Source organism: Panulirus ornatus, chromosome 68, assembly GCF_036320965.1.
Source record: "Panulirus ornatus isolate Po-2019 chromosome 68, ASM3632096v1, whole genome shotgun sequence".
NCBI lineage: Eukaryota > Metazoa > Arthropoda > Malacostraca > Decapoda > Palinuridae > Panulirus > Panulirus ornatus.
Genome location: NC_092291.1, coordinates 21,033,742 through 21,061,467, shown reverse-complemented (window position 1 = coordinate 21,061,467; position 27,726 = coordinate 21,033,742). Strand labels below are relative to the sequence as shown.

At 38.8% G+C, this 27,726-nt stretch overlaps 1 protein-coding gene across 3 annotated transcripts in view; it reads left to right on the top strand.

Annotated features, from left to right (window-relative positions):
* LOC139747398 (uncharacterized) overlaps nucleotides 1-27,726 on the top strand; it is a 70,243-nt gene extending 42,517 nt beyond the window's left edge. For 2 of the 3 annotated variants that reach the window (XM_071659706.1, XM_071659705.1), the window contains one exon: nucleotides 519-27,726. In XM_071659706.1, the coding sequence (XP_071515807.1) occupies nucleotides 519-773 (255 nt within the window). In that variant the 3' untranslated portion in view covers nucleotides 774-27,726. Of the gene's footprint in view, nucleotides 1-478 lie in introns of all 3 variants that reach the window. The other variant, XM_071659707.1, reaches the window with a different exon arrangement.

Below are 27,726 nucleotides of genomic sequence, written 5' to 3'. Positions count from 1 at the left end.
TTCATTACTCTTTTGTATGGTACAATTCCTGGGCTCGTTTGAGCTGTATCTGTGCTGGCAGCACACTTATGTTGCTCCAGATTTTAATTATTACTGTCTTTTCTCTCAGCATAAAAGTCACATCCTTGACAGGCATATCTGTAGAAGGCATATCTGTGGTCTTTTAGGTCCCATGATGTTAAGGCTCTGACACAGAGTATCTGCTCACTGTGCAGCAAATTATTTTTCCCTTAACATCACCTACAAAATGACTAAGGGCAAGCTGGCCCGACTATTCATCATGTCCTATGTTGAATTGTCAATTATTTAAAATAAATGAAAACTGCAAGTATTGGTATTTGATGCTGATAAAGAGCATGCAGTTGCAAAACTGCACACCATAATGTCATACACATTTGGGGTAGGGTGTATACTAGTTTCATCACTGATATTTGTATGAGGAATATATTTAGATAAAAGACTTAAGTTTGACCAACAGAGCCCATCAGAACCAGTAAATGAGTAAGTTTGACCAACAGAGCCCATCAGAACCAGTAAATGAGTCTCGCCCACCCCCACCTCCATTGCTGAAGATTCCAGTACCAATACGTGATCAAGAATCCATAGCCCCTGGACCACCAGTTTTGGGACCATCAAGGGAGAACAGTCCACAAGACCCAGGAGGAACCCAGACACCTTCAAGTCACTCTCCTAACCCTTCACCACCACCACCACCATCTCAACTACCTGCCCCACCACCACAGGGAAATGACAAAGAGAGTAAATATATTTAACATTTTTTAGATAAGTGAAGGGGTAAAATGCTCATAATCTGTCGTCAGATTTGTTGGGCAGGCACCATGTTTATTATGATAAAGATGGTAGTATAATCCCAAAGTGCATGAATGATGGGGAATCTGTACTATCAAGTTTTATGTCTAGGTTCTTTAATTGAGAAAGTACCTCTTTAAAGTGTTTGGTCAACTCAGGGGAGTCAGTCATGATATACTTCTTGTTTGATAAAGAAATGACTGCTCAATGTCATATTGAGTAATGATGAAAAAATAAGTTATTTAACACGTACTGATTATGCATGTTAGCGTTTTATTAGATGCTGTATCTCTCAAGTGGAGAACAGACATCAGCTCATTATTTGTAAGATTAGACATAATATTAATTGCTTTAAGATCTGTATTATGTAAGCTCGTGGACAAATCTTACAAGCATCATGCAATGTTTATAAGGTATGTTTTAAATGCTTTAAAACTGTGTCACAGTTTCCGTGACTGAGACATATCATTTATGAAAATTGTAATCCAAATCTGTATATGTGATACTTTGTGTGTACCATTTACAAATTGACTTTGATGGGAAGAATTTGTATAAATGAACATTTTTGTATCTCAGAGTTAGTAAGAAATTTAATCAATGACTAGTTATAACAGTGTGTGTATGTTATAAGCCTTAACAAATTTCATTTTTAATACTGTCACAAACATTAATAGCAGCATCTGGTCAAGTGAGATAGACATTAGTAGCATTTGGTTGAGTGCAGTTTTACTTTGATTTGATAATTGCTATTTGATACTTTAATTCCTTGTTATCCTTCTTTTGTGTGTTATTTCATACGATCATTGGTGTGATGTATGACATCATTTCTGTTAACAGAACAGCTCAGGATACATGTTTAAAGAATGGTAGAGTTGCAGATTTTTTTAGTGTTTCATTATAGTAACATGCTGTCAGTGGACTGAACCAGGGCATGTGAAACATCTTGTATAAACCATGGAAAGGTCTGTGGGGCCTGGGTGTGGATTGGGAGCTGTGGTTTCTGTGCATTACACATGACAGCTAGAGAATGAGTGTGAATGAATGTGGCCATTTTTGTCTGTTTTCCTGGTGCTACCTGGCCATATGTATATTAGTGGATGAGCTGTTCTTTGTCTTTCCTGGCACTACCTCGCAGTTTCCCACGTCAGTGAGGTAACAGCCAGGAAACAGATGAAGAACAACCCATCCACTCATACACACACACACACAAACACACATGCACACACTCACACACACACACACACACACACACACACACACACACACACACACACACACACAGATATATATATATATTTTTATTTATTTATTTGGCTTTGTCGCTGTCTCCCTCATTAGCAAGGTAGCACACGGAAACAGACGAAAGAATGGCCCAGCCCACCCACATACACATGTATATACATACACATCCACACAAGCAAATATACATACCTATACATCTCAGTGTATACATATATATACACACACAGACATATACATATATACACATGTACATAATTCATACTGTCTGCCTTTATTCATTCCCATCGCCACCCTGCCACACATGAAATAACAACCCCCTGATGTGCGCGAGGTAGCGCTAGGAAAAGACAACAAAGGCCACATTCGTTCATACTCAGTCTCTAATGCACCGAAACCACAGCTCCCTTTCCACATCCAGGCCCCACAAAACTTTCCATGGTTTACCCCAGACGCTTCACATGCCCTGGTTCAATCCATTGACAGCACGTCGACCCCGGTATACCACATCGTTCCAATTCACTCTATTCCTTGCACGCCTTTCACCCTCCTGTATGTTCAGGCCCCGATCACTCAAAATCTTTTTCATTCCATCTTTCCACCTCCAATTTGGTCTCCCACTTCTCGTTCCCTCCACCTCTGACACATATATCCTCTTTGTCAATCTTTCCTCACTCATTCTCTACATGTGACCAAACCATTTCAAAACACCCTCTTCTGCTCTCTCAACCACACTCTTTTTATTACCACACATCTCTCTTACCTTATTATTACGTACTCGATCAAACCACCTCACCACATATTGTCCTCAAACATCTCATTTCCAGCTCATCCACCCTCCTCCGCACAACTCTATCTATAGCCCACGCCTTGCAACCATATAACATTGTTGGAACCACTATTCCTTCAAACATACCCATTTTTGCTTTCCGAGATAATGTTCTTGACTTTCACACATTTTTCAACGCTTCCAGAACTTTCGCCCCTCCCCCACCCTATAATTCACTTCTGTTTCCATGGTTCCATCCACTGCCAACTCCACTCCCAGATATTTAAAACACTTCACTTCCTGCAGTTTTTCTCCATTCAAACTTACCTCCCAATTGACTTGTCTCTCAACCCTACTGTACCTAATAACCTTGCTTTTATTCACATTTACTCTCAGCTTTCTTCTTTCACACACTTTACCATACATACACAAACGCCCATACATGTAAATTCTAATATACTTTGTTGCTGTCTCCCGCGTTAGCGAGGTGGCGCAAGGAAACAGACGAAAGAATGGCCCAACCCACCCACATACCCATTTATATACATATACGTCCACACACGATCATATACATACCTATACATCTCAACGTATACATATATATATACACACACAGACATGTACATATATACACATGTACATAATTCATGCTGTCTGCCCTTATTCATTCCTGTCGCCACCCCGCCACACGTGAAATGACAACCCCCTCCCCCCCGCATGTGCGCAAGGTAGCACTAGGAAAAGACAACAAAGGCCACATTTGTTCACACTCAATCTCTAGCTGTCATGTCACATGCCCTGGTTCAATCCAACGACAACATGTCGACCCCGGGATACCACATCGTTCCAATTTGCTCAATTTGTTGCATGCTTCTCACCCTCACCTTCACATGTACACACACATACACAGATATGTACATATATACACATGTACATATTCATACTTGGTTGCCTTCATCCATTCCCAGCACTATCCTACCCTACAGGAAATAGCATCACTACCCCCTGCTCAGCGAGGTAGTGCCAGGGAAAGAGACAAAAAAGGCCACATTCATTCACACTCAGTCTCTAGCTGTCGTGTCGCATGCCCTGGTTCAATCCAACGACAGCATGTCGACCCCGTTATACCACATCGTTCCAATTTGCTCTTTTTGTTGCATGCTTCTTACCCTCCTGTATGTTGAGGCCCTGATCGCTCAAAATCTTTTTCACTCCATCTTTCCACCTCCAGTTTGGTCTCCCGCTTCTCCTTGTTCCCTCCACCTCTGACATGTATATCCTCTTTGTCAACCTTTCCTCACTCATTCTCTCCATTTGTCCAAACCAATTCAGCACATATAAGATATGTATATTTTTTATTGCCTGGTCACCATTTCCTGCTTTAGTGAGGTAGTGCCAGGAAACAGACGAAGAAAGACATATCCACTCACGTACACAAATATATACATATACACACACACATTTATTACAAGGGGTCACAGTGGTGCTTGTGATCTGTTACAGCAAACCCTCAATTTAACAGACTATTAGAGGGGAAGGAGTGTCTGTTAATGCCGAAAGTCCATTGAATCGAATGTAACCTATTTCTGTGCCACATTTAAGTTCACAAGCTTTCTTTTAACTCCTCTATCGCTGTAAGATTTAGTGTGTGGTACTATAGTTAGGCAGCAGGCACCTTGCAGTGTGGGAACGCTCGCCGGGTAGTTGGAGGCAGGAGTTAGACTGAGATATAGGTCATGCCACCCTTTCCTGTAAAAGAATACATCTTTATGATAAAGTGAGGATGGACTACCTGCTTTCATTGCACTTCTTACATGGCGCAGAGTAGGATTTGAACCTTTGTGGGAAAATCCCATAATTTCGCAAGGCTGCTCACCTTCTTCAGGAGATGGGGTGCACCCAAGAAATCACCTTCGACAGGGCAACCTATCTAGACAGTGAGGAGATGGAAGCTTTCTACAAAAAATGGGGAATCATGGCCTGCATCTCCTCAGCCCACTTCCCCTAGTCCAATGGATGCGCTGAAGCAGTGGTAAAGGCAGTCAAATGGGTGTCAAGGGGCAACACAGGTGTTGGAGGTAGCCTGCACAACAGCAGAGCAACTCAGGCTATACCCCAATATCTCAACACCTCCCTGGCAGCAGGAAGACAGTTGCGAAATGGTGTTTCAACACCCCGACAATATTACTTGATAAACTGGTGATGGAGAACTCTGAGAAACAGGAATCAGACAATAACAGAGACCCAGGCTGTCCTTGGGCACCCCTGACTACTTACAGGATGTTGCTTCAGAATTGTGGTACAGGTTGGGTTTGGTAGTGGAGGTGAAGCCACATAGATAATACTCAATGAAGTTGGACAGAAGTAGCCACCTGTCTTTTCAAAACTGACGTCACCCATGCCCTTGGGATTCGCTGTTCCCCACAACACCTGTGTGTTAAGGGGAGTACCCAGCAGCAGCAGCAGCCTCTCTGTAATACCTCTCTTATAATAAAGTGAGGACAGACTACCTGCTTTCATTACATCTCTTACAATCACTTGATGCCATTTTGAATTGTATGGATTGCAAAATTATTTTGAGATAACAGAAATACTTTATACAGCCTAACCACACGATAGCTAGAGGCAGACTCGGACTGAAGCAAAGCAAGTCTACCCCATGCTACTAGAAACAAGTGCAATATGAAGTGCATATGTTGCGACATTTGAGATTTTTTATTTTTAGATTGTTATTGATTAATGTGCTATATTACAATTATTTGTCTGTTAAATCTGAAATTTGTTATATTGGGGTCCATCAAATTGAGGGTTTACTGTACTTGCAAAAATCCATAGGAAGAAATGAAATGCGATAAGTTCCCAAGTGCATTTTCATGTAATGATCATATTGTCAGGGACATACAAGAATGAGATAGAAAATGTAGAACATTCAGTTGATGTAGAAGGAAGAAACGTAGTTTTGTATATCAACTGACCATTCTTGTTCTTCTGTCGTCCTTGTATCTCCTCTGATGATGCGATCACTACACAAAAGTGCACATGGGAACTTATCGTATCTCATTTTCCTATGGTTTTTTTGCACATATACATTTATATACATTCATACATACACATACATATATACATATGTACATATTCATACTTGCCTTCACCCATTCCTGACACAAACCCTCCCTACAGAAAACAGCACCAATGCAAGAAGGAGAATTAAAATAATACATACATTCACTTCTCTTCCCCTACACCCAGTTGCATCCCCTGCATCAGCAAGGTAGCACCAGGAAAATATGAAAAAAGGACAAATCTGCACACATCCATACACAAGCTGACATGTGTAATGTAACAAACCACAGCTCCCTACCCACATCCAGGCCTCACAGACCTTTCCATAGTTTACCCCAGACTTTTCACATGCCCTGGTTCAATCTGCTGACAGCACGTTGACCCAAGTGTACCACATTGTTCCAGTTCACTCTATTCCATGCATGCCTTTCACCCTCCTGCATGTCCAGGACCCAATGACTTTTTCAATCCATCCTTCCACCTCCATTTTGGTCTCCCGATTCTCCTTTTTCCCTCCACTTCTGACACATTTATCGTCTTTGTTGACCTTTCCTCTCTTACTTTCTCCATATGTCCAAACCATTTCAATACACCCTTTTCTGCTGTCTCAACCACAATTTTTTTATTACCACACCTCTCTTACCTTTCATTACTTTCTTGATCAAACCACCTCGCTACTCAATGTTTTTATTTTGATTCTCATTTTTTCACTCCACTGCACTTTCCTTTTGAGTCATAAAACATTTAGTAAACAACTCTTTCTCCTCAGTGAATGATTTACTATCTTTATGCATATTATCAACCTTTTTCCTTTGTGATAGGGTTACTTCAAGTGACTCATATTTGCATTTTCTTGGAGGGTAATTACTGTGAATTTGTTTTAGTGATTAGAATTTTGCTGCATTTATTTGAAGATATTATTGTTTCTCTGTTTTCCAAATTCTATGTGTTGTGTGATTTAGACCCAAATTTTCTGTAAATGGCCATAATGTGTTTTGCAGTGAGTACATCCTCTTTCCTGTGTCACTGAACAAAACAAGATGAATCATTCTGCAGGAATTGTAAAGCTGTGATCATCTTATATATCATTAGATTATCCATGTTATATTGAATCTGCTGCTTTCTGTTTATCATACTTGACAAGAAAAAAGCTTTTTACCATGTAATGCTCAATACTTCATCCAATATCTACTTAAATGACTTGCTTTAATATAGTAATTTTTTTGTGTGTGCTTTTTCCACATGATTTTTCTGTTACCTTCAGAACAAAGTGAGATTATTTTTCATGTTATTTAGGAAGGAGATTTTTAGCAAAATGAAGAAAATCATCTGCAGTGTTGCACTGTCGAGTGATTTGAAACAAATATATTATTCCAATCTGCTGATCCTTTAGTTGCTTGACCAGGGTATGTAAAGCATACCTTCATGTCATGTTAGGTTTTTTGCCATGACATCTTATTTCTTATAAATTTATACTGTGCACTTAAGTTTGATGAAATATGTACATCTTGGATGACTTGCAAATTTTGCCTCATCCAAAGCCCCTCAATTGACAAAAATTGATTTTGTCTGTTGTAAACCATAATGATTATGAAGATGTATTGTCATTAACATAACCTCTACAAAGAGCTGTAGAAATCATTGTAGACTTACAGTGCCTGCTCATTCATCTGAGTAATTCGTACTAAAATTTATTCACTTGCACCTAAGATTATAGATGTCCATTGACAGAAGTACATGCAAATATGTTTGAGGAAAAAGTTCAAACAGGTGCATGCAGTACCAGAAATGTAAAAGTACAAGTACCTTAGGAAAACCATGCTTATAGAAGGTTGTGGAAATGTGTGTATTTCTATTTTTTGTGTGTGGAGATGCAAATATATTTATTTGAAACTATATGGAACCAGATTAATTTGAATTTTGAGTGAAGATGTTTAAGTGTTTAAGCTAACTGATGAATGATTTTGAACGTTCTTTGGAATTGCAGTACTTCATGTTTTGATGTGTAAAACACCCCAAGTATGGAAACTTTTTATCATTTGCATGGTCCATAAATACTTTCCCATTTTCATTGGTATTTTGAATTATTAATCTTGTTTGAATGTTTACATCTTTATATGTGTTTTTGTATGGTTGCTCTTTATGGGAAGACCAAGTTTGATAACTTAAGTCCATTTAGTTTGTGAACCTCTGCCTGATATGCCTGTCTGTCAATACCCCTTTTGACTTTTATGTCATAGTATGTATATGATTTAATTGAGTGAAAAAGTGCTGAGATTTGGAATGAAGTTCATGAGTGAAATGAAAGGTTAGTTTGCACTTGATCCAGGCATGGAACTGGAAAGAAAGTTTGTTAATAATGGATAGACAGATAGAGAGAATCATGTCCAGCCTTGCCTTATTTTATTGGTTAGTATCTTTTAAGGTATTATATGCGAGTTCTTGGTTGCATTGTGAACAGAACTTAAAATTTCATGAAATTAATCATGTTTAGTAATGATGCATATTTCTTAGGATATATCCCCATGTACATGCTTGTATGTAAATATGTTTCATACCTTCATCATACCTCTTTATGAAGAGTAACATATATTCTTTTACTCATTGCACGTCAGTTCTTATATTTTTTTCTTACTTGATCGGCATTTCCTGTGTTAGTGAGGTAGTGCCAGGAAACAGCCAAACAAGGGCCACTTTCGCTCTCATACATATATATATATTTTTTTTTTTTTTATACTTTGTCGCTGTCTCCTGCATTAGCGAGGTAGCGCAAGGAAACAGATGAAAGAATGGCCCAACCCACCCACATACAAATGTATGTACATACACGCCCACACACGCACATGTGCATACCTATACATTTCATCGTATACTTGCATATACAGGTACACCACCAATTTTCCAGCAACTGATGGTTCGGCACCTTCTTTAGTCCGGACAAAATTACACAAGGGAACTTGGAATTACTGCGGCCACCAGACTTGTTTACTGGGTGGCCACAGATGGCATTGTATGTAGGGCATGCGTATTTACATTCTTTATGCTGCATGTATTCTGTGAGATTCTTAGCTAATTTTGCTTAAATTTAAGCCTAGCTACGGCTTCTAATATGAGAGTGTTTGTCGTGGTGTCAAACATAAACATTAGTCCATATCGATCCAAGATAAAGTAGAACTTGTAATTACTGTGGCCACCAGACTTGTTTACTGGGTGGCCACAGATGGCATTGTATGTAGGGCATGCGTATTTACATTCTTTATGCTGCACGTATTCTGTGAGATTCTTAGCTAATTTTGCTTAAATTTAAGCCTAGCTACAGCTTCTAATATGAGAGTGTTTGTCGTGGTGTCAAACATAAACATTAGTCCATATCGATCCAAGATAAAGTAGAACTGTTGAAAAAAATGAACCATGGTGTTTCGGTGCATAAGCTGTGTAACATCTACAGTATTGATTCATCAACTGTTTATGATATAAAGAAGCAGAGGGAGAAAATATTGAAATTCTATGCAAACAGCGATTCCAAGAGGCAAATGACGATTAGAAAAACTATGAAAGATGGTAAGAGTCCTGAGCACAATTGAGTGATGATGGAATGTTTTCGACAGTGTCGGAGTGATGAAGTGGACTTGTCAGGTAGCATGATAATAGACCAGGCTAAGTTGTTCCATAAAGAACTTAAATTACAACATAAGCTTGACTATAGTGAAGGATGGATTCAAAGATTCAAGAAGCGTCGTGGAATTTCCATGAATAAAGCATGCGGAGAAAAGCTGTCTGCAAACCACGAAGGAGCTGCCGAGTATGTGGAAGAATTTGCAAAACATAGGTGTATAATGTATTTCATTTATTTATTTAATTTACATTTTATGTTTGTTTAATTTCAATTTCTAGCAGTCCATGGTATTCTTTAGAAACATGGGAGATGTATAATTAGTGGATTAGAGGTGTTTTGGTGAATTATTATTACGTGACCACGGTTGGTCTGGCAAAACTGTTAATTCAGCAATGCTTTGGAACCTAGAGTGCCAGAAAATCGGTGGTGTACCTGTACAGACACAAACATATACATATATACACATGTACATATTCGTACTAGCTGCCTTCATCCATTCCCATCATCACCCCGCCACACATGAAATTGCGCCCCCCTCCCCCATGCGCCTGAGGTAATGCTAGGAAAGGGCAACAAAGGCCACATTCGTTCACACTCAATCTCTAGCTGTCATGCGTAATGCACCGAAACCACAGCTCCCTTTCCACATCCAGGCCCCACAAAACTTTCCATGGTTTACCCCAGACGCTTCACATGCCCTGGTTCAATCCATTGACAGCACGTCGACCCCGGTATACCACATCGTTCCAATTCACTCTATTCCTTGCACGCCTTTCACCCTCCTGTATGTTCAGGCCCCGATCACTCAAAATCTTTTTCATTCCATCTTTCCACCTCCAATTTGGTCTCCCACTTCTCGTTCCCTCCACCTCTGACACATATATCCTCTTTGTCAATCTTTCCTCACTCATTCTCTACATGTGACCAAACCATTTCAAAACACCCTCTTCTGCTCTCTCAACCACACTCTTTTTATTACCACACATCTCTCTTACCTTATTATTACGTACTCGATCAAACCACCTCACCACATATTGTCCTCAAACATCTCATTTCCAGCTCATCCACCCTCCTCCGCACAACTCTATCTATAGCCCACGCCTTGCAACCATATAACATTGTTGGAACCACTATTCCTTCAAACATACCCATTTTTGCTTTCCGAGATAATGTTCTTGACTTTCACACATTTTTCAACGCTTCCAGAACTTTCGCCCCTCCCCCACCCTATAATTCACTTCTGTTTCCATGGTTCCATCCACTGCCAACTCCACTCCCAGATATTTAAAACACTTCACTTCCTGCAGTTTTTCTCCATTCAAACTTACCTCCCAATTGACTTGTCTCTCAACCCTACTGTACCTAATAACCTTGCTTTTATTCACATTTACTCTCAGCTTTCTTCTTTCACACACTTTACCATACATACACAAACGCCCATACATGTAAATTCTAATATACTTTGTTGCTGTCTCCCGCGTTAGCGAGGTGGCGCAAGGAAACAGACGAAAGAATGGCCCAACCCACCCACATACCCATTTATATACATATACGTCCACACACGATCATATACATACCTATACATCTCAACGTATACATATATATATACACACACAGACATGTACATATATACACATGTACATAATTCATGCTGTCTGCCCTTATTCATTCCTGTCGCCACCCCGCCACACGTGAAATGACAACCCCCTCCCCCCCGCATGTGCGCAAGGTAGCACTAGGAAAAGACAACAAAGGCCACATTTGTTCACACTCAATCTCTAGCTGTCATGTCACATGCCCTGGTTCAATCCAACGACAACATGTCGACCCCGGGATACCACATCGTTCCAATTTGCTCAATTTGTTGCATGCTTCTCACCCTCACCTTCACATGTACACACACATACACAGATATGTACATATATACACATGTACATATTCATACTTGGTTGCCTTCATCCATTCCCAGCACTATCCTACCCTACAGGAAATAGCATCACTACCCCCTGCTCAGCGAGGTAGTGCCAGGGAAAGAGACAAAAAAGGCCACATTCATTCACACTCAGTCTCTAGCTGTCGTGTCGCATGCCCTGGTTCAATCCAACGACAGCATGTCGACCCCGTTATACCACATCGTTCCAATTTGCTCTTTTTGTTGCATGCTTCTTACCCTCCTGTATGTTGAGGCCCTGATCGCTCAAAATCTTTTTCACTCCATCTTTCCACCTCCAGTTTGGTCTCCCGCTTCTCCTTGTTCCCTCCACCTCTGACATGTATATCCTCTTTGTCAACCTTTCCTCACTCATTCTCTCCATTTGTCCAAACCAATTCAGCACATATAAGATATGTATATTTTTTATTGCCTGGTCACCATTTCCTGCTTTAGTGAGGTAGTGCCAGGAAACAGACGAAGAAAGACATATCCACTCACGTACACAAATATATACATATACACACACACATTTATTACAAGGGGTCACAGTGGTGCTTGTGATCTGTTACAGCAAACCCTCAATTTAACAGACTATTAGAGGGGAAGGAGTGTCTGTTAATGCCGAAAGTCCATTGAATCGAATGTAACCTATTTCTGTGCCACATTTAAGTTCACAAGCTTTCTTTTAACTCCTCTATCGCTGTAAGATTTAGTGTGTGGTACTATAGTTAGGCAGCAGGCACCTTGCAGTGTGGGAACGCTCGCCGGGTAGTTGGAGGCAGGAGTTAGACTGAGATATAGGTCATGCCATCCCTTTCCTGTAAAAGAATACATCTTTATGATAAAGTGAGGATGGACTACCTGCTTTCATTGCACTTCTTACATGGCGCAGAGTAGGATTTGAACCTTTGTGGGAAAATCCCATAATTTCGCAAGGCTGCTCACCTTCTTCAGGAGATGGGGTGCACCCAAGAAATCACCTTCGACAGGGCAACCTATCTAGACAGTGAGGAGATGGAAGCTTTCTACAAAAAATGGGGAATCATGGCCTGCATCTCCTCAGCCCACTTCCCCTAGTCCAATGGATGCGCTGAAGCAGTGGTAAAGGCAGTCAAATGGGTGTCAAGGGGCAACACAGGTGTTGGAGGTAGCCTGCACAACAGCAGAGCAACTCAGGCTATACCCCAATATCTCAACACCTCCCTGGCAGCAGGAAGACAGTTGCGAAATGGTGTTTCAACACCCCGACAATATTACTTGATAAACTGGTGATGGAGAACTCTGAGAAACAGGAATCAGACAATAACAGAGACCCAGGCTGTCCTTGGGCACCCCTGACTACTTACAGGATGTTGCTTCAGAATTGTGGTACAGGTTGGGTTTGGTAGTGGAGGTGAAGCCACATAGATAATACTCAATGAAGTTGGACAGAAGTAGCCACCTGTCTTTTCAAAACTGACGTCACCCATGCCCTTGGGATTCGCTGTTCCCCACAACACCTGTGTGTTAAGGGGAGTACCCAGCAGCAGCAGCAGCCTCTCTGTAATACCTCTCTTATAATAAAGTGAGGACAGACTACCTGCTTTCATTACATCTCTTACAATCACTTGATGCCATTTTGAATTGTATGGATTGCAAAATTATTTTGAGATAACAGAAATACTTTATACAGCCTAACCACACGATAGCTAGAGGCAGACTCGGACTGAAGCAAAGCAAGTCTACCCCATGCTACTAGAAACAAGTGCAATATGAAGTGCATATGTTGCGACATTTGAGATTTTTTATTTTTAGATTGTTATTGATTAATGTGCTATATTACAATTATTTGTCTGTTAAATCTGAAATTTGTTATATTGGGGTCCATCAAATTGAGGGTTTACTGTACTTGCAAAAATCCATAGGAAGAAATGAAATGCGATAAGTTCCCAAGTGCATTTTCATGTAATGATCATATTGTCAGGGACATACAAGAATGAGATAGAAAATGTAGAACATTCAGTTGATGTAGAAGGAAGAAACGTAGTTTTGTATATCAACTGACCATTCTTGTTCTTCTGTCGTCCTTGTATCTCCTCTGATGATGCGATCACTACACAAAAGTGCACATGGGAACTTATCGTATCTCATTTTCCTATGGTTTTTTTGCACATATACATTTATATACATTCATACATACACATACATATATACATATGTACATATTCATACTTGCCTTCACCCATTCCTGACACAAACCCTCCCTACAGAAAACAGCACCAATGCAAGAAGGAGAATTAAAATAATACATACATTCACTTCTCTTCCCCTACACCCAGTTGCATCCCCTGCATCAGCAAGGTAGCACCAGGAAAATATGAAAAAAGGACAAATCTGCACACATCCATACACAAGCTGACATGTGTGATGTAACAAACCACAGCTCCCTACCCACATCCAGGCCTCACAGACCTTTCCATAGTTTACCCCAGACTTTTCACATGCCCTGGTTCAATCTGCTGACAGCACGTTGACCCAAGTGTACCACATTGTTCCAGTTCACTCTATTCCATGCATGCCTTTCACCCTCCTGCATGTCCAGGACCCAATGACTTTTTCAATCCATCCTTCCACCTCCATTTTGGTCTCCCGATTCTCCTTTTTCCCTCCACTTCTGACACATTTATCGTCTTTGTTGACCTTTCCTCTCTTACTTTCTCCATATGTCCAAACCATTTCAATACACCCTTTTCTACTGTCTCAACCACAATTTTTTTATTACCACACCTCTCTTACCTTTCATTACTTTCTTGATCAAACCACCTCGCTACTCAATGTTTTTATTTTGATTCTCATTTTTTCACTCCACTGCACTTTCCTTTTGAGTCATAAAACATTTAGTAAACAACTCTTTCTCCTCAGTGAATGATTTACTATCTTTATGCATATTATTAACCTTTTTCCTTTGTGATAGGGTTACTTCAAGTGACTCATATTTGCATTTTCTTGGAGGGTAATTACTGTGAATTTGTTTTAGTGATTAGAATTTTGCTGCATTTATTTGAAGATATTATTGTTTCTCTGTTTTCCAAATTCTATGTGTTGTGTGATTTAGACCCAAATTTTCTGTAAATGGCCATAATGTGTTTTGCAGTGAGTACATCCTCTTTCCTGTGTCACTGAACAAAACAAGATGAATCATTCTGCAGGAATTGTAAAGCTGTGATCATCTTATATATCATTAGATTATCCATGTTATATTGAATCTGCTGCTTTCTGTTTATCATACTTGACAAGAAAAAAGCTTTTTACCATGTAATGCTCAATACTTCATCCAATATCTACTTAAATGACTTGCTTTAATATAGTAATTTTTTTGTGTGTGCTTTTTCCACATGATTTTTCTGTTACCTTCAGAACAAAGTGAGATTATTTTTCATGTTATTTAGGAAGGAGATTTTTAGCAAAATGAAGAAAATCATCTGCAGTGTTGCACTGTCGAGTGATTTGAAACAAATATATTATTCCAATCTGCTGATCCTTTAGTTGCTTGACCAGGGTATGTAAAGCATACCTTCATGTCATGTTAGGTTTTTTGCCATGACATCTTATTTCTTATAAATTTATACTGTGCACTTAAGTTTGATGAAATATGTACATCTTGGATGACTTGCAAATTTTGCCTCATCCAAAGCCCCTCAATTGACAAAAATTGATTTTGTCTGTTGTAAACCATAATGATTATGAAGATGTATTGTCATTAACATAACCTCTACAAAGAGCTGTAGAAATCATTGTAGACTTACAGTGCCTGCTCATTCATCTGAGTAATTCGTACTAAAATTTATTCACTTGCACCTAAGATTATAGATGTCCATTGACAGAAGTACATGCAAATATGTTTGAGGAAAAAGTTCAAACAGGTGCATGCAGTACCAGAAATGTAAAAGTACAAGTACCTTAGGAAAACCATGCTTATAGAAGGTTGTGGAAATGTGTGTATTTCTATTTTTTGTGTGTGGAGATGCAAATATATTTATTTGAAACTATATGGAACCAGGTTAATTTGAATTTTGAGTGAAGATGTTTAAGTGTTTAAGCTAACTGATGAATGATTTTGAACGTTCTTTGGAATTGCAGTACTTCATGTTTTGATGTGTAAAACACCCCAAGTATGGAAACTTTTTATCATTTGCATGGTCCATAAATACTTTCCCATTTTCATTGGTATTTTGAATTATTAATCTTGTTTGAATGTTTACATCTTTATATGTGTTTTTGTATGGTTGCTCTTTATGGGAAGACCAAGTTTGATAACTTAAGTCCATTTAGTTTGTGAACCTCTGCCTGATATGCCTGTCCGTCAATACCCCTTTTGACTTTTATGTCATAGTATGTATATGATTTAATTGAGTGAAAAAGTGCTGAGATTTGGAATGAAGTTCATGAGTGAAATGAAAGGTTAGTTTGCACTTGATCCAGGCATGGAACTGGAAAGAAAGTTTGTTAATAATGGATAGACAGATAGAGAGAATCATGTCCAGCCTTGCCTTATTTTATTGGTTAGTATCTTTTAAGGTATTATATGCGAGTTCTTGGTTGCATTGTGAACAGAACTTAAAATTTCATGAAATTAATCATGTTTAGTAATGATGCATATTTCTTAGGATATATCCCCATGTACATGCTTGTATGTAAATATGTTTCATACCTTCATCATACCTCTTTATGAAAAGTAACATATATTCTTTTACTCATTGCACGTCAGTTCTTATATTTTTTTCTTACTTGATCGGCATTTCCTGTGTTAGTGAGGTAGTGCCAGGAAACAGCCAAACAAGGGCCACTTTCGCTCTCATACATATATATATATTTTTTTTTTTTTTATACTTTGTCGCTGTCCCCTGCATTAGCGAGGTAGCGCAAGGAAACAGATGAAAGAATGGCCCAACCCACCCACATACACATGTATGTACATACACGCCCACACACGCACATATGCATACCTATACATTTCATCGTATACTTGCATATACAGGTACACCACCAATTTTCCAGCAACTGATGGTTCGGCACCTTCTTTAGTCCAGACAAAATTACACAAGGGAACTTGGAATTACTGCGGCCACCAGACTTGTTTACTGGGTGGCCACAGATGGCATTGTATGTAGGGCATGCGTATTTACATTCTTTATGCTGCATGTATTCTGTGAGATTCTTAGCTAATTTTGCTTAAATTTAAGCCTAGCTACGGCTTCTAATATGAGAGTGTTTGTCGTGGTGTCAAACATAAACATTAGTCCATATCGATCCAAGATAAAGTAGAACTTGTAATTACTGTGGCCACCAGACTTGTTTACTGGGTGGCCACAGATGGCATTGTATGTAGGGCATGCGTATTTACATTCTTTATGCTGCACGTATTCTGTGAGATTCTTAGCTAATTTTGCTTAAATTTAAGCCTAGCTACAGCTTCTAATATGAGAGTGTTTGTCATGGTGTCAAACATAAACATTAGTCCATATCGATCCAAGATAAAGTAGAACTGTTGAAAAAGATGAACCATGGTGTTTCGGTGCATAAGCTGTGTAACATCTACAGTATTGATTCATCAACTGTTTGTGATATAAAGAAGCAGAGGGAGAAAATATTGAAATTCTATGCAAACAGCGATTCCAAGAGGCAAATGACGATTAGAAAAACTATGAAAGATGGTAAGAGTCCTGAGCACAATTGAGTGATGATGGAATGTTTTCGACAGTGTCGGAGTGATGAAGTGGACTTGTCAGGTAGCATGATAATAGACCAGGCTAAGTTGTTCCATAAAGAACTTAAATTACAACATAAGCTTGACTATAGTGAAGGATGGATTCAAAGATTCAAGAAGCGTCGTGGAATTTCCATGAATAAAGCATCCGGAGAAAAGCTGTCTGCAAACCACGAAGGAGCTGCCGAGTATGTGGAAGAATTTGCAAAACATAGGTGTATAATGTATTTCATTTATTTATTTAATTTACATTTTATGTTTGTTTAATTTCAATTTCTAGCAGTCCATGGTATTCTTTAGAAACATGGGAGATGTATAATTAGTGGATTAGAGGTGTTTTGGTGAATTATTATTACGTGACCACGGTTGGTCTGGCAAAACTGTTAATTCAGCAATGCTTTGGAACCTAGAGTGCCAGAAAATCGGTGGTGTACCTGTACAGACACAAACATATACATATATACACATGTACATATTCGTACTAGCTGCCTTCATCCATTCCCATCATCACCCCGCCACACATGAAATTGCGCCCCCCTCCCCCATGCGCCTGAGGTAATGCTAGGAAAGGGCAACAAAGGCCACATTCGTTCACACTCAATCTCTAGCTGTCATGCGTAATGCACTGAAACCACAGCTCCCTTTCCACATCCAGGCCCCACAAAACTTCCATGGTTTACCCCAGACGCTTCATATGCCCTGGTTCAATCCACTGACAGCACGTCGACCCCAATATACCACATCGTTCCAATTCACTCTATTCCTTGCATGCCTTTCACCCTCCTGTATGTTCAGGCCTCGATCACTCAAAATCTTTTTCACTCCATCCTTCCACCTCCAATTTGGTCTCCTACTTCTCATTCCCTCCACCTCTGACACATATATCCTCTTTGTCAATCTTTCCGCACTCATTCTCTCCATGTGACCAAACCATTTCAATACATCCTCTTCTGCTGTCTCTCAACCACTCTTTTTATTATCACACATCTCTCTTACCCTTTCATTACTTACTCGATCAAACCACCTCACACCACATATTGTCCTCAAACATCTTATTTCCAACGCACCCACCCTCCTCCACACAACTCTATAGCCCATGCCTCGCAACCATTTAACATTGTTAGAACCACTATTCTTTCTAACATACTCATTTTTGCTCTCCGAGATAACGTTCTCTCCTTTCACACATTCTTCAACACTCCCAGAACCATTGCCCCATCCCCACCCTGTGACTCACTTCCGCTTTCATGGTTCCATCCACTGCTAAATCCACTCCCAGATATCTAAAACACTTCACTTCCTCCAGTTTTTCTCCATTCAAACTTGCTTCCCAATTGACGTGTGTCCCTCAACCCTACTAAACTCAGGGTTCCCACACCACCGGGAAAACGGGAAAAACCCGGGAATTTTATTTGCGGTGCTTCCTGCCGGAAAAAGGCCTGGAAAACTCGTAAAATTGAAAATGTCCGGGAAAAACCCTTGAAATGGAAGTTAGGAAAAGGTTACTTCCCTTGGGCCCCATTCGTCCCTCGCTTTTGTACCCAGAATATTCTTTATTGCTACATTGCGGCTTTTTTGTAGGGCGAGTTGTATGGTACGAATCGAACTGAAATCGCGGTCTCGATAGAGCTTGCTCACATCTGTTATAGAGTAATGAAAGCAATGGTTAATAATGATCGTGATGGCCAATTTTTTGAAAAAACGTGCTTCGCATTTCCCAAGTCAACTCTTATTGACTCATATTGGGTTAAAGTCTTTTTTCCCAATGCAATATCGTTAAATACAAATACTTTCAAAGATCCTGGAAATATCCTGGAAAAAGCCTTGAATTTTGTCAGTAAAAGAGTGGGAACCCTGTAAACTTAAAAACCTTGCTCTTATTCACATTTACTCTCAGCTTTCTTCTTTCACACACTTTACCAAACTCAGTCATGAGCTTCTGCAGTTTCTCACCTGAATAAGCCACCAGTGCTGTATCGTCAGCGAACAACAACTGACTCACTTCCCAAGCTCTCTCATCCACAACAGACTGCATACTTGCCCCTCTCTCCAAAACTCTTTCATTAGCCTCCCTAACAAACCCCATCCATAAACCAATTAAACAACCATGGAGACATCACACACCCCTGCCATAAACCGACATTCATTGGGAACCAGTCACTCTCCTCACTTCCTACTGGTACACATGCTTTCATCCCTGATAAGAACTTTTCACTGCTTCTAGCAAATTACCTCCCACACCATATACTCTTATACCTTCCACAGAGCATTTCTGTCACCTCTTATCATATGCCTTCTCCAGATCTATAAATGGGACATACAAATCCATTTGTTTTTCCAAGTATTTCTCACATACATTCTTCAAAGCAAACACCTGATCCACACATCCTCTACCACTTCTGAAACCACTCTGCTCTTCCCCATTGTTATGCTCTGTACATGCCTTCACCCTTTCAGTCAATACCCTCCCACATGACTTCCCAGGAGTACTTAACAAACTTATACCTCAGTAATTTGAAGTCACCTTTATCCCCTTTGCATTTGTAGAATGGCACTATGCATGCATTCCGCCAATCATCAGGCAGCTCACCATGAACATGCATTGAATATCCTCACCAACCAGTCAACAACACAGTCACCCCCTGTTTTAATAAATTCCACTGCAATACCATCCATTTCCTTCATCAGCAAGGTAGCGCCACGAAACATATGAAGAAAGACATTCCCCTCATGTACACATATTTATACATATACTCACCTGCACGTACACATTTATACACATTTACATGTTCATACTTGTTTGCCTTCATCCATTCCCAACACCACCCTGCCCCACTGGAAACAGCACAAATGCATGAAGGAAAGGAAAAAGATACTTATACATTTTCTTCTCTTCCCCCACACCCAATTGCTGCCCCATGTCATCAAGGTAATGCTAGGAAATAGACAAAAAAAGGAAAAAAAAAATCTGCCTGCACATTCTCTAGCTGTCATGTGTAATGCACTGAGACCACAGCTCCCTATCCACTTCCAAGACCCTCAGACCTTTCCATCGTTTACCCTGGAAATTTCAAATGCCTTGGCTCAGTCCGTTGATGGCATGTTGACCCCAGTATACTGCATCATTCCAGTGCACTGTGTTTTGTGCATGCCTTTCACCTTCTTGCATGTTCAGGCCCTGATCACTCAAAATGTTTTTCACTCCATCCTTCCATCACCATTTTGGTGTCCCCACTCTTGTTCCCCCCCACTTCTGACTCCTATGTCCTCTTTTCTCAACATTTCTTCACTCATTCTCTCCATATGTCCAAACAATTTTAACATACTCTCTTCTGATCTCTCAATTACACTCTTTTGATTATGACACATCTCTCTTACCTTTCATTACTTAATCAAACCGCTGTGCTCCATATATTGTCTTCAAGCATATCATTTTCAACGCATCCACCCTTCTCTACACAACCTTATCTGTAGCCCATGCCTCGCATCCATTTAATGTTGTCAGGACTACTGTTCCTTCAAACATACCTATTTTTGCCCTACCTGATAGCATCATCTCTTTCCACACATTCTTCAGTGTTCCTAGAACTTTCGCCCTCTCTCCAACCCTATTACTCACTTCCTTTTCCATGGTTCCATTTGCTGCCATGGCCACTCCCAGATATCTAAACTTCCTCTAATTTTTCTCCATTAAAACTTACATCCCAACCGATATGTCCCTCTATCCTGATGCTTTTATTCACATTCATTCTCGACTTTCTCCTTTCACACACTTTTCCAAGCTGTCTTCAACTTCTGTAGTTTCTCACTTGAATCAACCACCAGTGTTGTATTGTCAGCAAACAACAATTAACGTGCTTCCTAGGCCTTTTCATGTCCCACAATACATACTTGCCCCACTGTCCAAGACTCTTGCATTTACCTCCCTCACCACCCCATCCATAAACAGATCAAACAACCATGATGACATCACACACCCCTGCCACAGACTGACCTTCACTTGGAATCATTCACTATCCCCTCCTCCTTTTTGTACACGTGCCTTACATCCTCATTGAGAACTTTATTCTGCTTATAGAAGCTCACCTTCCACACCATATATTCTTAAGACCTTCCACAAAGCATCTCTATCATCCTCATCATATGCCTTCTACAGATCCATAAATGCCATATACAAAGCCTATTCTTCTAAGTATTACTCACACATTCTGTTAACCAAACACTTGGTCTACACACCCTCTATCACCTCTGAAACTACACTGCTGCTCCTCAGTCTGATGCTCTATACATGTCTCCACCCTCTCAGTCAACTTACCAGGTGTACTCAACAAACTTATACCACTGTAGTTTGAAGGCTCACCTCTTTCCCCCTAGCGTTTATACAGTGGCATTATACATGCATTTTTGCAAATCCTCAAGCACTTCACCATGATCCATGCATACATCATATAGCCTTATCAACCACAGCCACCACTTTTCTTATTAAATTTAGTTGCAGTACCATCCACTCTAGCCACTTTGCCGCATTACATCTTATGGAGAAAGCATATGATAGGGTTTATGGAGATGCTTTGTGGGTTTTAGGAGTATATGGTGTGGGAGGTAATCCAGTAGAAGCGGTGAAAGATTTTTATCAAGGATATAAGGCATGTGTAAGAGTGGGAAGAGAGGAGAGCGATTGGTTCCTAGTAAAGGTTGGTCTGGAGCAGGGGTGTGTGATGTTCCTATGGTTCTTTAATTTGTTTGTGGATGGGGTGGTTAGGGAGGTAAATGCTAGAGTTTTGGAGAGAAGGGCAAGTATGCAGTCTGTTGGGGGATGAGAGGGCCTTGGAATTGAGTCAGTTGTTGTTTGCCAATGATACAGCACTGATGGTTGATTCAAGTGAGAAACTGCAGAAGTTGGTGATTGAGTTTGGAAAAGTGTGTGAAAGGAGAAAGTTGAGAGTAAATGTGAATAAGAGCAAGGTTATTAGGCTCAGCAGGGTTGAGGGAAGAGTTAGTGGGATGCAAGTTTGAATGGAAAAAAATTGAAGTGCTTTAGATTCTGGGAGTGGACTTAGCAGCAGATGTAATCATGGAAATGGAAGTGAGTCATAGGGTTTTAGGAGGGGCGGGACAAAGGTTTTGGGAGCAATGAAGAATGTGTGGAAAGAGAGAACATTACCTTAAAGAGCAAAAATGAGTATGTTTCAAGGAATAGTAGTTCCAACAATGCTTTATGGTTGTGAGGCATGGGCTATATATAGGGTTGTATGGAGGAGGGTGGATGCATTGGAAATGAAATGTTAGAGGACAGTATGTGGTGTGAGATGGTTTGATCAAGTAAGTAATGAAAGGGTAAGAGAGATATGTGGTAATAAAAAGTGTGGTTGAGAAAGCAGAAGAGGGAATATTGAAATAGTTTGGACATACGAAACAAATGAGTGAGGAAAGGTTGACAAAGAGGATATATGAGTTAGAAGTGGAGGGAACAAAGAGAAGCAGGAGACCGAATTGGAAGGATGTAGTGAAAAAGATTTTGAGTGATCGGGGCCCGAAATTTACAGGAGGGTGAGAGGTGTGCAAGGAATAGAGTGAATTGGAACAATGTGGCATACCATGGTCAACGTGCTGTCAATGGACTGAACTAGGGCATATGAAACTTCTGGGGTGAATCATGGAAAGATCGGTGGGGCCTGGATGTGGATGTTGGTGCATTGCACATGACATCTAGAGACTGAGTGTGAGCTGATGTAAAAAAAAAAAAAAAAAAAAAAAAAAAAAACCCCTCTCTCTCTCTCTCTCTATCTCTCTCTATCTCTCTCTCTCTCTCTCTCTCTCTCTCTCTCTCTCTCTCTCTCTCTCCCCCCCCCAGACCACCTCGCTTAGACTATGGGTGTATGTATCTCTATAACACTCACCGTCTCTTTTTCTCAAAATTTCATGATGAAGGTATTACAGTTAGACATTTAACTTGGGATTATGTAAAATATGCAGCACTTTTAGACAGTTCTATATGACTCATCGTGCTTTGAAACATTATATACAGTTAATTATGTATGAAGGGATATGATTTCATATATCCCTTGAGTGCATTATTGTAATTGCACAGCATTAGTGAAGGAGTAGTTTGGTGTTCTACAAATGTTAAAGAGAAGTTAAAAAGAGTCTGTAAGAAGTTCATTTTGGGAAGTTTTTACAGTTAAGGGTGTATAAGTGGATGTTCCCAGTTTTAAAGAAAGTATGAATGTTGAATTTCAGTTCAGAATAGCCACTTAAGTTTGAGTTTATACAAGTTCAGATGAAAATTTAAGTGGGACACACAAGGATGCAGTGAAATAAATTGGAATAAGATAGAGAAACATGTCATTAGATGGGAAATTTTAAGCAAAGTACAGTAGTTCAAACAAGAAACTAGACGATTGGCGGGTGAATGATGAATAAAGATATTAGAGGATATATTTAAGCTTGAACAGTGAATGGAACTCTTCAAGCAACAACAATGAAGTGATTATTATGTAACCTACTTAAGGCAGGTATCAGAATCATTGTTAGAAAGAATTAGGAGAACCAAGAACTATGATTGTCATTGCATGATCCCTAACCATGGCATAATATGTAAGATATAAAAGACCATGTGGTTTTATACTTTTGTAGGTAATAAGTTTTTGTATATAACTTTATGCATAGTAGTGGAGAATGTTATTTACACAAGTGACATTGATAGACAGTTTTTGCAGCTTGTATTATTTCAGGCCTTAACATTTTGTTTTGAAAGTTTTTTCCTTTGAATTTTAGTCCTCAATTTTTATTTAAGATCTGATTTTAGAGGTTTGTATTTTGAGAAACTGCACGAGCATTAATAAACATCATCCAAGGCCGTAGATTTGCCAGTATTTAGGCTACTGCAGATAATTAACTGCCATGTTGTTTTTGGATGTAAGCTCATCACTGCTCAAATCAAGAGCTTCTGACATGTGATTATATAGGTAATACATATTACCAGCACATGGAATGAATAACAGTGAAATGATTATATGAACCTGTGATAGTGTTTCCATGGTTAATGGGTATTTTGTTAATACAGTGTCTTTTTTTATGGATGAAATATTGCCAAAGGGAATATGTAGTATAGTAATTGAATGGTTTTGGGAAACTACGATTTAAATTGTAATATTGTGTATGCTGTAGCAGGCATGTCTACTGGACTCAGTTGATCATACCTAGAAATTCAGATGGTTAGTTTTATCTAGATTTTTTTAGACACTATAGCAGCTGTAAGGATTGTCATATTATCTGACACTCTGCTTTTACCCAGTGCTGTGCATGTTTTGTGATTTTTCCTTATAATCCCATGAGTGATCACACCCATAGATTTTTTTTTTTTTTTTTTAAGTTTGATGGCCTGTTTATACTCCAGTTAATTTAAGTATTGTTATATGGGTGTATTGTACATCTTTCTTTAGCGTGATTTTTCTTGTTTGGTGTATGAGTTGCCAATTAGGTAAGCAACAGATGTTTCAGTTGATAGTATTTGCTTGTTTGTATCTTGGGCCTAAAAATTGCCCATTTTAAAAGTAACCTACCTCTGTTGTGTGTCTCTTACTGGAATGTAAACCAGTGGGCATGAGTGGAGGACACTCATCATTGGAAAAAAATCTACTGAAGTTCATTACTTACAGTTTTTGTCAAAGACCATGTAGCTGCTGGATATGAAAATCCATATTTGGTTATATATTTTTGATACATGCATGACAAGAATAAGTCCTGTACATTTTCACTTAATATTTAGTTTTCATAAGTCCAATTTGATCTGCCAGTATTCTGCTTCTTTTATCAGGATATTCTTCATTCTGCTTCTTTTACCAGGATGTTCTTTACTGCTTCTTTTACCAGGATATTCTTCACTCTGCTTCTCTTACTTGGATGTTCTTCACTCTCCATCAGACATTTGGTAAACAACAGAAACACACACAGGAAGAATATACTTTTATACTTTGACAGCATCCTAACAAGGAAGAACGACTTCCTCTCCTTTTAAGATTAAGGATTAGGTATGACTATGAACTGTTTGATTTGTTTTAAAAGAAGAAAGTTGAGGAAAGTTAAGAAAAATACAGCCAGTCAGTAGTACACACTCATATATAATTATATACCTTGTCTTAACAGGCAAAAGCATGTAGTTTGTATTTGATATTTGAAAGAATTATAAGAAATTGTTTTAATGGATATGTGCACTCTCAAATGATGTTAAGCATTAAAAGACAAATACAGAAAGAAAATTAATCAATATTATGTGTTAAACTTGGACACATATGAACTTTCATACCACATTCTTGTTAAGAAATACAATGAAAGCATCCTTATCTGTGCTGTGCATGAAAACCATATGTTTAAGTTTCACTCACTAATGCTTGCATTAGGGTAAGCATGCGAAAGTGCTGTGTGATTTATAGAGCTTTCGAATACAAAGGAAAGTCTCAAAGCAGAAAGATTTTGCTGCATCTTAGTGAGGGTTGAATGAGTTTCCATCAACGGGTAGAGAGGGCTCCATAGGAATGTTTTTATTTTATTCACTCTCTGGTGTAAGTTGTCCGGAATGGGCTTGCATGGATGTTGTTCATGCTTTGGTGGTTGATATAGATGATTTTAAAATCTCTTCAATAGTGTACCTGTAGAACTTTTTTCTTATGTCTTATTTTCAGTACATTTGATAACATGTCGTATCCCCCTTATCCTCATTATGTATATATTGCAGAACTGATGGCGATAAGGATATATTAAGGTATTTGACCTGTTGAAATTTTGTTCTGACAAGTGTGTTTTTTTAAGTATATTTCATCACTCTACCAGACTATGATTTTACCATAAGCAGTTGCATTAAATTATAGCTAAATCTGTTGTGTAACCTGACTAGTGATTATGAATATCTGACTGAAAGATGATTTTTTAGTATTTTAGCAGTTGCATTAAAATTAATTCTAGTATAATTTTAGTATAACCCTTTTTTATAGTTATATTAATTTCTGTTTACCTCTATTGTTTTGGTAATATAGTATGTGCTCCACAAAATTAATTGTTCTTTATATGCAGTAGTTTCCATACATCTCTGTTCTAGATCTAAATAAGTACCTCACATTCTTCTTTCCATGAACATGTAACTCATCTCATACTATCATTCGCACCTTTTTTAATAAGCACTCTTTCAGTAGCTGCCACTAATCCGTACCGTCCAAGTACTGTATTTTATGGACTAATTAACTAACTGTTTTGTATAAGTAATTCCACTTCTCTTATCTTCATTACTGCCATTTATCATTGTTTGCTATGATTATTGTTATTTTATTATTATCATCTTATAATTGTTGTTAGAAATATTTTCTTTTCAAAAATACATTTACAGCAGCTACAGTGGTATAGAATTATGAATGAATAGGATAGAAAAAATTAACCTCAGGTCTCAAACTAAGAATTTTGTCGGAAATCTCAGTTTACAATTTTATATGCAATAAACATTGGATTGTTTGATATTATAACCTCTCTCTTCATGGAATGTCAAATACTCATTAGCTGTTAGGTCACAAGTGTCTGTTCCCAAAATATTTTGTCTGTCTTAATGTGAGTTTTAATGTGATAAGGATGCATGCAGGAATCTCCATAAATTATGTTGGAAGGTCACTTAAATGCAAATGTGCCTTTGTTTCATGGTTTATATTATGTGTACTTTGCTTTTCAATCTGCAGTCCAAATAATGATATTAGATATTGATATTGTGCATTAAGGGTTGAATTTTTGCATAATATATACAATGATTAATTCTTTTATGGTTTTGTTTAATATGGTGATGAGTATTTATTTTCAGTTTAGAGGCCTGTATTAACTGGCTTGTCTTATTCTGTGGCTGAAGCATTATAGTGAACTGATGCATTGCATTTGTTTTCAGTACTATTCTCATATGAGTTGAAAAATCTGCAGTTTATAGGAATACCAAGATAATCCTCATAGGTATAAATAAATTCATTAGCCAGAAGTAATGTATATCCTTACAAAAGTAGTTGTGACTTCAGCAGGCAGAATTAATTTTATGTTGATAAATCAATCCAGGAAGAATGAGGCAGGGAGGTCAGGTTAGGTCACAATAGTTGTCCCCACATTCAACCCTCCGTTCCCAGGATCAAAACTAATTTTAAGACTTCAGTGCTCTTCAAATCTCAAGTTTTCTAGGGTAGGTAATGTATTTCTGACAAAGTATGTCAAGGGAAAGTTTGTGCTGTACCGATGATGAACAATCCAGGTATTCGTGTCCTTGCCAGTTGTGTGTGCATTATAAATGAATTATATGCACTTTCATTCACTACCTAATGTTGAACTCTGGGAATATGTGCAAGATATTTTTGAGCTCTCATGTTTGTATATGTCAACAGATTGTGAACCCTTGACTAATTTTGTGATTTAAGTCACTCTTTCTTGTCTTGACAGTTGCCTTTGGACATTTTGTACAGATCTGTACATATGAAAATATTGTAAAAATGGGTATTTTCTTCCTTTGTCAAATAAATGAGAAAACGAGA